At 38.3% G+C, this 12,249-nt stretch overlaps 1 protein-coding gene across 2 annotated transcripts; it reads right to left on the bottom strand.

Moving 5' to 3' along the window:
* Positions 1 to 591: 591 nt before the first annotated feature.
* Positions 592 to 6,963, bottom strand: LOC137737486 (agamous-like MADS-box protein MADS2). Of its 2 annotated transcripts, XM_068476980.1 has the most exons (9): positions 6,858 to 6,963; positions 6,465 to 6,660; positions 2,640 to 2,718; positions 2,271 to 2,332; positions 2,045 to 2,144; positions 1,907 to 1,948; positions 1,744 to 1,785; positions 982 to 1,091; positions 592 to 850 (listed from the first exon to the last, which is right to left on the bottom strand). In XM_068476980.1, the coding sequence occupies exons 2-9, from the start codon at positions 6,647 to 6,649 to the stop codon at positions 763 to 765; spliced, it is 708 nt and encodes a 235-aa protein (XP_068333081.1). In that variant the 5' UTR covers positions 6,650 to 6,660; positions 6,858 to 6,963; the 3' UTR covers positions 592 to 762. The 2 variants fall into 2 exon arrangements, with proteins under 2 accessions (XP_068333081.1, XP_068333080.1); XM_068476979.1 differs by lacking the exon at positions 6,858 to 6,963 and having other exon boundaries at positions 6,465 to 6,789.
* Positions 6,964 to 12,249: the final 5,286 nt, after the last annotated feature.

The following is a 12,249-nucleotide window of genomic DNA, read 5'->3' as shown; positions in this document are numbered from 1 at the left end:
TGGTTTTTAAAATGGAATCAAAGAGTAAGAGAGTGAGAGACACGGAGAGAACGTGGGAGTGAGGACAGAGGGGAGCGAGGTTTATTTTTATTTTTTATTTTTTAATATTAGAGATATTAAAACCACATGTGGGTGATGCGTCATAAAAAAATAGCAAACTTTGTGTTCTTGTAATTACTAAATTGCCCATAATTTTTATTTCTGATCAGTTTTAATTAGAGGATTAGAATGATAATTTTTCAGAATTTTAGTTGACAACTAGATTTTTATTAATACGTAGTTTAGATTGAATAAGCAAAGAAGTCATGGCACGTGGCAACGAGTAGATGTAGCTACTAGCCATGCGTTTGCTCATTTGGTAATACAAAGGAATTTCCAAGGCACAACGATCTTGATGAATTAGGGTAAGTGTTCAACTGTGTGATCGGTCTTACAAAAATCACACAATCATTTCATACCTGATGAATTCTAATGAATTAGGGCAAGTGTTTAATTGTATGATCTGTCTCATGAACATCATACAAGCGTTTTATGCTACTCACTGGTAAAGTTAAAATCAAAATGAAATATTTTAGGGCACAACAATCGCGATGAATTCTTGGGCATTAGTCTCATGAATGAATGAACCCTTCTATAACATTAAAAGATACTAGGTAGCAAATTATTAACGTTCTTATTCTTTTGGACAAGAATTAATAATAAGTGAAACAACACATGTGGTCACCACTACTCTTTGATTGGTTACCATGCATGATTCGAAATTCAGAGCATCCAACCGGGGAAGAATCCCGTGCCACTTTGTGCTGAGGACGTTGCTACATTCGCCTCATCATTTGTTACTACTGGAGTGCTGTTGCAGTAATAGTTAATGGATACTTTAGATGACAGCTTAAAAAATTAAGGCAACTTAATTCATTAATTAACGTTGCAGAAAAATTCATGCGCTTGACAGAATCCCTATAAGATATATGATTATAGTACCCGATCTGCAATGCATTGGTGGATTGCAAATGCTCAGGGAATCCTTCTAATTGAGCAGCCTGGTGATTGCTATTCCATGATCGTTGAAGGCCTGCAGTAATTTCTTCCAACTGCAAAACACGAAAATTTAGACCCAATTAAATTGACCAAATTATTTATCTGAAAAACGTATTAAATGGAATAACTAACAAGATTCAAGAATCCTTATGAAGAAACAATTAGATGACAATGTACGGTTGTTAAAAGGAAGGCCTCCATCGTTTGTTGTTAGCATTGGATTGAACTTACTATACTCAAGGCACGTTGAAGGAAGGAATGAAAAGATAGTGTCCAACTTTGAATGAAAAGATAGTGTCCAACTTGAAGATAGAATATGACTCGTGAAGAAAACTTTTATATTTCAATTCCCCGAATGGTAGGATTAGAAAAGATATATGTCATTCATATCTAATCCCCTTCTGAACCCCGGTCCTTAGAATAAAAAACCATTCATCTTTAATTACTTTTAATATCCCTTGAATTTTATGTTACCCAATCCATTTCAATCCTAAGCACCAAACAAGCCCGATAGTGTTTTGCATTACTATAGTTATACAATTAAGGATAGGAAACCTATATGATGAGGACTAATTGATTTGGCCTTGAAATATTGTAATCATTTAATGAATAAGTAATTAAGATGTATTATACGACATGATGGATTTCCATTGCATCGAAAACAGAAATGAATAATGGTCAGAGCAGGAATTTATTATTACGTACCTTCCTTCTCAGTCCAGTGTTTGCTTCCAGTAGCATTTCTTCCTGCACAGTTAATTCTTGAAAGATTCGGTAACTTACATACATACATTTATATTCTGTGTGTGTGTGTGTGTGTGTGTGTGTGTGTGTGTGTGTGTGTGTATGTTGTTCGCAAAATACTTACTTTCCCTTGAAGCTCAGAAATCTGAACATGCATAAATTGGGTCTGCGAACAAATGAAATGTAAATCGAGATTCTCTGTTAAAATTTCGTTTAAATAACTCGCCATCTTTTTCACGCTTATGGAACAAATTATGAATACCTTCGTTGACCTGATTTTCTTCAACGACATATCTAGTTGATTCTCAAGCTGCTGAAGCTCCTTCATGCCTAAATGAACCAAATCTTCCCCAAGAATATGTCTAAAAACATGCCAAGTAAAATTTTTCATGAGCAATATTCCAATTGTGTCGACCTTTGCATTTTTCATGCGATCATTGAACAACCTTTCATATGTGTATGTATATAGATGATCGATATACGTATACCTCTGCGTGCGTTGTAGGGCCTCTACCTTCGTTTTTAGATTCAAGTATTCTTGGTATCTGCTCTGCTTGTGAACATGCATGGCACAAGTTCAGCTTATGTCAAAAGTCCATAGGGCAGAATTTTGTGGAAGAAATTCCATTACCAACATACAACTTAACCCAACCCCACGAATTTGTCCCTAACAATAGATTGAGAATAATTGTAACACCGTGTGGCAGTGTTCTAAATGTACTGAAAATTTTCTCCTAGCAACAGATTGAGAATTTAAGAATAACGGATAATATAGGTTGCTTTACCCAACTTATGTAATGCAGGTAATTGATGTTATGCATCTTAAAGCTAATTACAAATGACAAACTATCGGTAACCTGCTCGTCCTCAGCAGATTGACTTGCTCCCAGTTCTCCATAAGTGCATCTTTGATACCTCTCAAGCGTCTTCGCTATGCTGTAATGAAAGCAAAGCAACAATTGTAGGACAGTGATCAGAATGCAAATTCAAAAGAGAAAAGAGCGCATGCATTTTGCACTCATTCAAATGCCAGTAAAGTAAGAGCCAAAAAGCATGCCACAAAATCTGGGAGCAAGTTATAATTGATTATACGGTTCCAAATTTTTTAATCACAAGTGATATTACTACTATAAACTACAAAAATAATAGGAAAATATTTAAACTCGAAACACAGTGAGTCAAAAGGCATATCCACCAATACGATCCACCCTTTGCAATTTTTAGGATTGGATGACACAATTTGGCACACTTTATTGTGGTTCTCATTCTATAACTTTTTTCAAGGATCTGAACGGTTTGTATTTCAATTCATCATTGATAGATCATCATTGCAAAAAAATAGACAAATCCAATACCATTAAGAGACATTCTTTGTAATGGAAAAAACGGACAAATACGGTTCTACAAAGAAACACTAAAATGACTACCACTTAATCAAATGGTTATATGATTTCAAATTTGGGTGATTTTGACATAGATAATCCTTGAAGGACGAACTAAAATATAGACGGTAAGATCGTTGAAGTACATTATGAAGTGACCCTAAGAAAGTGTGTCAAAAAATCTGTCCCCAATCTTGACCCCCCCCCCCCCCCCCACACACACACACACACACACACTCACATAAACAATCTCTAAATGTACCAAATAAATGAACGGTTTACCATGTATATGTTGTTTAGTGCTCACATTGTCAATTTGTTCCATACATTTGGATGCATAACTAATTTCCAATTCAAATGATTTTATGTATGGATGTTCTTCAAATGGAGCTTAAGAAATTAAACAGTATCAATTATTAAATTTATACGGTGAAGATAGATTATTCGCAAAAGGTGAGATATGTGTAGGAATGCATTTATTGGTGCAAGGTGCGTCTACACCTATATAATTATTCATTTGAGTTATGCTTTGGTGAAGGATTTACAAGTACCAAGGGATTTAGGCTAAATATAGCTAGAAATGTGGACTGCGAAGTATTTGATGAAGGCATTCGGAATTTTTTACATGATCACTTTTGGAATCATAATTCTAAGACTGTCTTCATAAGACTTACTGGTTGTGTGGAATCATAATTCTAAGACTGTCTTCATAAGACTTAGCCTTATGTTATTACGTTTTTGCATTGGTAATGGCTGAGTTAATGGGATATATTCAATCTGACATCCATTGGTATATGCTTTTTGCAAATGATAAAGTGTTGATAGATGAAACACATTAGGGAGTAAATGTGAAGCTTAACCTTTGGTGTGAAGTGTAGGAATCCAAATGTCTTCGTCAAATTAAGTAAGTCAAAGACAAAGTAAATGGAGTGCATGTTCAGTGGGAATGGGGTCCAAATGAGATAGGGGTGAGGATTGGAGATTAGGAAGTACCAAAGAGTGAACACTTTCATTATCTTGGATTTATCTTGCAAAAGAACGGAAAGTTGGATGGAGATTTCAACCATAGAATACAAGCTAGATGGATGAAGTGGAAGAGTGCACCGGGTATGTTGTGCAGCTGTTGTAGGCTACTAAACCTCAAGAATTTTTTTATAGGATGGTAATAAAGTTAATAATGCTTTACGACACAGAATGTTGGGCAGTCAAGCATCAACATATGCAAAAATGAGTGTAGCAGACATGAGAATGCTTCGTTGGATATGCGAGCAAACAAGAAATGACAAGATTAAGAATGAGGATATCAGAGGTACAATAAGAGTGACCACAATTGAAGATAAGATAAGAGAAATTGGCAAAGGTGATTTGGACATGTGAAACGAAGACCTACAAATGCTCCAATTAAGAATGCGATTATGAGATAAAGGCTTAGGCAAAAGGGGTAGAGGAAGACCTAGGAAGACTTGAAAATAGACTTTAACAAAATACATGGAGTACTTGGAACTAACGGAAAACTTTGCGTAAAACCAAGCACAGTGACGTTCGAGAATTCATACATCTGATCTCACTTAATTCAATAAGACTTTGTTGATGTTGTTTATATATCGTAAATACTTGGACACTCACCGCGAAGTGCCCAATTTGCTAACCATATTATGTGGGCAGTAGAATTATAACACTTGTTCATTTAATATTCTCCCAAACTATTGTAATCCTCATAATCAAACACCAACTCTCACTTGTGATTATCCCTTACCTATGCCATGGCAGAGCTGACCGCCTCATCCTCTCTTCCAACCTCTACTATGTTGACCCTATCGACATCCCCTCTCCAACCTCTCGGACCCCCCCCCCCTTTTCAAATCCCTCATATTATTTTTTGTGGAAGACATAGAAGCACCTCTGCACATGCCCACTCCTTGTTGCCATGGTCGCATCGGGAAAGGAAGAGGATGGATTGGGAGCGGGGTTGACGAGGTAGGTTGGAGGAAGAGAGGTGGGTGGGATTGACGGAGAAGAGAGGTCGGAGGAGGAGATGTGGATGTGGTCGACGGAGGAGAGGAGTAGACGGGGGTGAGATATCGACCACCGACGACGACAAAGGAGAGCAAAGGTAGGCAAAGGTTGGTGATGGAGAAAGAAGGATGCTTGGATACTAGAATATTGAATGTTTGACAACCAATTTTAGTTAAATTTAAATAAGACACGAGTCACTATTTGATTGTTCCACTTAGGATGGTCAGTATAAAGGATCCTGACTGGTGAGGACCGAAGTATCGTCCTTGTATATTTATCGATGGACTTGCACCAGTTAAGATACAACTTTAGAATAAGGGTGATTACCGCTAAGTACTATAACCTTGATTCTGAGCACTTGCAGCTTACATGCTTATTAAAGGGCTATGTTTTCTTGAACCAAAAAGAGGGCTACGTTTATATTTTCTAACTCTCCAATCGCTCATCAATTCTATAAAATAGACTGTTAAACAATTTGAATTGATCATATCAATCCTATCATACGTTTACTTTAGCACCTTCTAAAGTATCGATTTAAAGATAGGATAACACATCTAACGTATATTTATATTGCAAATTTGCAAGCCTTCCCCTATGATTGTATGACTTAAAGTTAAATTTCATGAAAAATGAACTCGTCTCAAATTCGACAATGAAATGAATAGAAGCAAACAATTACTCTATTATAAGTCACCCTTTTACCTCCCCAAATATGCATCCATATCCCCTAAAATTTAATTACGTAGCAAATTTTTGTTAGTATTAAAAAGTGCTTAAAAATTACTGGACTCCAAATAAGAACAGACGAAGAGAATCCCACAAAAATTCCTGCAAAAATAGGATAGGATAAAGGACAAACATTTTAACAAATATTTTTATACTTTTTATAAGCTCTTGGATCTAACACTTCTAAGTAAAAATTAATTAAGATGACTACTAAGACGTGGCAAAGACACGAAAACAAAAATAAACTTCAAATGAAATATTTAGATAAATTTGTGAAGTTAAAATAGATCCAGTCTCATCTTCCTCCTAAACCGTTTAGATCTGCAACTCTCTAACAACAACAAAAATGTCTGCAATATTGAAGAAATTCATCTTTGGCCTTTGATGCAGTGAATACTTCTTAACATGGCTATATAATACTGTTAACAGGGGCTAACAGGAAATCCAAATAATAATACATCCCTTCCAAAAATTTCTTTTAACAGGATCTGACTAAATTTCTCACATATATTGTAGATATTCAGAAAATAGAGATATATATAAAGGGTGCGTACATACCTAGGGCCGCTGCAGAACTCATAGAGCTTTCCACTGGTGGAGAAGACGATGAGAGCAACCTCAGCATCACAGAGAACTGAGAGCTCGTACGCCTTCTTTAGCAGCCCATTCCTTCTTTTTGCAAATGTTACCTGTCGATTTATCTTATTCTCGATCCTCTTCAACTCCACCTTCCCCCTTCCCATTCTTCTTTTAACTTATTATATTATAAAAATATATTTCAGTGATTGCATACATATCAAATTATTATATTATGTTACTAGGTTTTGTTTTCCTTTTTGAGATTCGTGTTCTCTAGGGTAAGCTAAGTTAGGCTTTTGTGTGAGAGAGAGAGAGAGAGAGAGAGAGAGAGAGAGAGAGAGAGAGAGAGAACTTTTGAGGAACTTTTGTTACCTCCTTGTTGGGGGTTCCTTTAGCGCAACAGAGGAAAGATTAAACAGGAGTGCAGTATTTCCGATTGGGTGTTATTTTCCCTTCTCAGTTACGAGTTACGACCGACTCATTGTTGTACTGACTCATTGTTGTTTTCTTTCTTTTTCAGTTTTCTTTTGAAGATGAAGTAGACCATTCACAATTTTCACAGTTTATTACACAAAAATGTGACAGCAATGTCGACTCCATCTTAGACATTTTCAACTTTAGGGTTTTTACTGGTCGATGAGAGAATGTCTTGGGCACCCCAGTCAAACTAAAGATAACTCCAGCTTCACTCACAAAAACTTACTTACCTAACTGTCTCTTATAATTTAATTTGAGTCACTTCTTAACTTTTTGAAATTTAATTTGTGCCTCACTAATCGCTATGCCTTTATCATTAAAGGCCGTCAACAAATTCATTAAAATTGTAATTATGTGGCCCAACTGAAACTGATTGTTGTTCAGCGTGTCACTAATTTTTTTTTTGTTCATGGTGTTTTTTTTTCCTATTTTGAATAAAAATTCTACTTGTTAGTAATTTTTCAGCCCCAGGGTAGTTAAGCAGCGGGTCTTATTTGTACCACAAAAACAGTTTTGATGGGTTTATTTATGGATTTTAATGGTTGGAGACAAAGTGAGATATTAGTTGGGTTGTAGTCTTGTAAACAATAATTGGCAAAATTTAAGTTTCTAGGATTAAGTTTCAAGAAGTGATTAAATAAAATAAAATAAAACTCTATCTAGGTACTTTCATTGCCGCAATTGGCCCTTTGGATGCCCACCGTACTGGAATATGTATGGCTCAAAAAGTCACACATTTCACCAATCAATACTTGAAATTCATAACTTGATAACTAAAGTTAAAATCAAATTTAGGAAGGACTTTCTCTGTGAGAAATTATTTCACTTAAATAAAATAGAAAGAAAAGGCTTCTCAAAACCTACTTTATTTAGATCAGGAATATTCTATGATTTTCTGAAATCATGTGCTATGGCTCAAATTCATTGTCAATCTATTGCCGATTCTAATAGGAATAGTTAGACATTTGAATCCAATTTTTTTCATTATTTTTGTATCCATAATAGTGCGAAAAGGACTCCAAGTTGTCCAAGAATAACAGCGTTGAGTTTCTCGACCCTTTGCCTTAGCTAAGATTACAAATGAGGCTTAGGGTCATTGGATATATTTAGTAGGGATAATATGAGGGAAACCAAATGATGTGCCACCAATAAGAAACAAGTATGTTAATCGATACATAGTTAATAATCCAATTATCTACAACAACATCGTTTAGTTTCCAAATTTGATTTAAACAATTTGGTCTCCCTAGCAATACTGTAACATCCCCCATCTCCCAAGGGAGTGGATCCTGTAAGCCTTATATGTATATTCTCATCCCTACCTAGCATGAGGGCTTTTGGGAGCTCACTGACTTCGGGTTCCATCGGAACTCCGAAGTTAAGCGAGTAGCGCGCGAGAGCAATCCCAAGATGGGTAACCCACTAGGAAGTTCTCGTGTGAGTTCCCAGAAACAAAACCGTGAGGGTGTGGTAGGGGCCCAAAGTGGACAATACCGTGTTACGGTGGAGTCGAGCCTGGGTTGTGGTGGGGGCCCGGGTCAGGATGTGACAATTTGGTATCAGAGCCAATCCATAGCCGGATGTGTGTTAATGAGGACGTCGGGCCCCTAAGGGGGGTGGATTGTAACATCCCACATCGCCCAGGGGAGTGGATCCTGTAAGCCTTGTATGTATATTCTCATCCCTACCTAGCACGGGGCCTTTTGGGAGCTCACTAACTTCGGGTTCCATCGGAACTCCGAAGTTAAGCGAGTAGCGCGCGAGAGCAATCCTAAGATGGGTAACCCACTAGGAAGTTCTCGTGTAAGTTCCCAAAAACAAAACCGTGAGGGTGTGGTAGGGGCTCAAAGCGGACAATACCGTGCTACGGTGGAGTCGAGCTTGGGTTGTGGTGGGGGCCCGGGTCAGGATGTGACAATTTGTTATCAGAGCCAATCCATAGCCAGATGTGTGTTGACGAGGACGTCGGGCCCCTAAGGGGGGTGGATTGTAACATCCCACATCGCCCAGGGGAGTGGATCTTGTAAGCCTTATATGTATATTCTCATCCCTACCTAGCACGGGGCCTTTTGGGAGCTCATTGACTTTGGGTTCCATCGGAACCCCAAAGTTAAGCAAGTAGTGTGCGAGAGCAATCCCAAGATGGGTGACCCACTGGGAAGTTCTCGTGTGAGTTCCCAGAAACAAAACCGTGAGGGTGTGGTAGGGGCCCAAAAAGGACAATATCGTGCTACGGTGGAGTCGAGCCTGGGTTGTGATAGGGGCCTGGGTCGGGATGTGACAAATACCCATATAACACTTTCTTAAAAGAAATGAGCTAAAGTGAGACACAACTTATGAGTACGTACATAGAGTAAAGTAACTAAATAAAATGCAAGAAATAAGTGAAATTTCATATATTATACTATAGACTAAAATAATCCTAATTAAGGGCTCATTTAGAAGTAGTTTTAAAATGACTAAAAGCGTTTTTGATGAAATTGGTTTTAGGTTCCAAAAACACTTTTAACTGCTTTTTGAAAGAAGCCCCGGATCTGTGCCACTTCAAGTGTTTTTTAAGATCCACTTTGATTTTTACTAAAGGTTGGTTTCAAAAACAATTTTCACCACAAACGCTTTCAATCATTTTAAAAATATTTCAAAACTAGCCATGGCTTAAATTATGTTTCACTGTATTTCTAGAAGACTAAAAACTAAAGCACTTGTTCTCCACAAGGTGAAATTAATCCAATATTGTAAGTCGCCGAATATTGAGTTTGGTCTATTATCTTGTGATGTATTTATTGACCATGGTTAAGGTGGATTCTAAGAGCAACTCAACCCCTATCCACTTTGCGCCAGCACCCAGCGCATTTATCCACTTAATTGAACAGTAATAGATCCAATGAACAGTAATAGGCCAAAGCATCTCCACCCCTAAAAAAATGTGCTGGCACCCAGTCTAAAAAATGCGCTGGCACAAACGATCTCCACCCCTACAAAATGCGCTGGCACCCAGTCCATTTAAAATATTAAATAATTTTTTTATAAAATAAAAAAAAAAAGTTTTAATTTCGGATAGGATTTTTAACCAATCTCGTCACGCCACGTGTCATTATCCGAACGTACTATTTTTTGAATAGATTTCCGCTAAGATTTTCAACCAATCCCGACAACCCACGTGTCACTTCCTGTTTACAATAATTTAGGCAAGATGTCGATAAGATTTTTAACCAATCTCGTAACGCCACGTGTCATTATCTGAACGTACTATTTTTTTAATAGATTTCCGCTAAGATCTTCAATGAGCTTCCACGAAGTCATTTTTTTCTCTCAAAGTGTACAAAATATTCAAATGTAGAAAGTGTAGAAAGTGTAGAAAATATTGAAATGTGGTGTAAGGTGGAAGATGAGGGTTAGGTATTTATAGAAAAAAAAATTAATTTTTTAAAATTTTTCTGTATTTTTTAAAAAAAATTTGACATTTTTTAATTAATTTTTAATAAATTTTAATGTTGTAATTAATCTGGACCGTTGGATTTGAAAAATAATCAAATCCAACAGCCAACACGCTGCCACGTGGCCAACGGTCAAATTTCTGACCGTTGGGCCTTTTTTTTAAAAAAATTTTTGGTCAAATAAACGTGGACCGTTGATCTGTGATCGGACGGTCCAATTTAAAACTTAAATTTAAATTTTTTTTACCGTTGGAAATCCAACGGTCTACAAAAAATAGCCGTTGGAAATCCAACGGCTCTGAGGAGGGCCACGTAGCCCTTTGACAAACACAGCCACTTGCCCTGCACCGCGGGCCCCACTGCCTGCAGTAGCTGTCGGCTACTCGCCATCTCCCCCGCGTGTTGTGCACGCGCCAACAAACAGACCGGCCTCTGGGTCTGTCCATTTTGGGCTGGGCTGCTGCCTGGCGTGGGCTGGGTGCCGGGCTGTTTCACGGGCTGGAGGGTGTGGACTGGGTGCTGGGCTGGTAATTTGACTGGGTGCTGGGCAATTTTCTGTGGGGTGGATCTGCTCTAAAATGCGACTTAGTGATGTATCAATGGTTAATTTGCAGTTCAACAGAAAGCCGCATGTGTTTTTTCAAATTTGCTTCAGCTTATAAAGTTCATGGAAATGGAAAACGTGCTTTTTGGGATCTCAATGGTGACGGCCAAATTTGAACTTATAGACTTATATAATTAAACATATGAAAATATGATCTCGAATTGTAATTTGGTCGAAAGGTCACTTTAGCCAAACTGTGACATCCCGTCCCGGGATTATTAAACGCACGTGTGAAATTACCTTTTTGCCCTTAGGTTGTTTTGTCACGTTGTGGGTTGTTTTGTGTGGTGTGGCATGTGTTGGACCACACACACACACACTCACACACACAGCCACTCTTCTCCTCCCTCTGTCTCTCTCCCCCGTGCCTCTCTCTTCCTTCCCGTTATCACCATACGTACGGACAAACACCAAAACCACCCAAACCATCACGGATCGAGGAAACCAAGGACACCATTCAACTCGTGAGGACAAGGGGAGCACGACCATAGCATTTTCAGGTAAGAACTTCGACGTTTTCACGTCGATATCGCGAGGTCCGTTTTGAGCACTGTTCATGCAACATTAATTTACTTAGTTTTTGGTCATTTGAAGCTTGTAGGTGTGTTGGTGAGGTCCTAAGGAGCGTCGGAGTAGCTCGTTGGACGAATTTGGACGTCGGGAAGGCCTAGTTCGAAGTTGGCCGGTTTTTGAGTTTTGAGACAGGTATGATCGCGTAACTTTTAGCCTTTAAAAGTGGTCCATCGTGATTCTACTAGTTTAGGGCTTTCTTTTGGTCCAAGAATCATAGAAAACGGTTGAGAAACGAAGGAGAATAGTTAGTTTAAAGTTTTTCCCAGTTTCCGGCGACCGGAGTCCGGCGAGGGTAGGCCGGAGAAGAAAGGGGAATATTCCGTCAAGTTTGACGGAATATTCCTAACGGCAGTGACGGAATCCGGTTAGATTTGACGGAATATTCCGTCAGTTTAACGGAATATTCCTGACGGCGTCTGTTGACACCGTCAGTGTGCCTGGCACGTGGCCGCGCGTGGGGGGCGCGTAGGTCCGTGCCTGTGCTGGCGCGTGGGGGCGCGTGCGGGGTCCAAAAATTTTTCTAAAAATATGGTTGTGACCCTGAGGTTGTGTAGAGCACGTGGGTATATTCATTTGTCCATTTTGAGCAATGTATGAGAAGTTATTACGAGAAACGGGTTATGTGCTTTAAAGTTAACGTTTTTATAGTTGTTTCGCATTTAGGTGACACGTA

This window comes from Pyrus communis, chromosome 6 (genome assembly GCF_963583255.1).
Source record: "Pyrus communis chromosome 6, drPyrComm1.1, whole genome shotgun sequence".
Classification (NCBI taxonomy): domain Eukaryota; kingdom Viridiplantae; phylum Streptophyta; class Magnoliopsida; order Rosales; family Rosaceae; genus Pyrus; species Pyrus communis.
The sequence above is the reverse complement of the archived record's forward strand: the minus strand, read 5'-3'. Positions and strand labels throughout refer to the sequence as shown.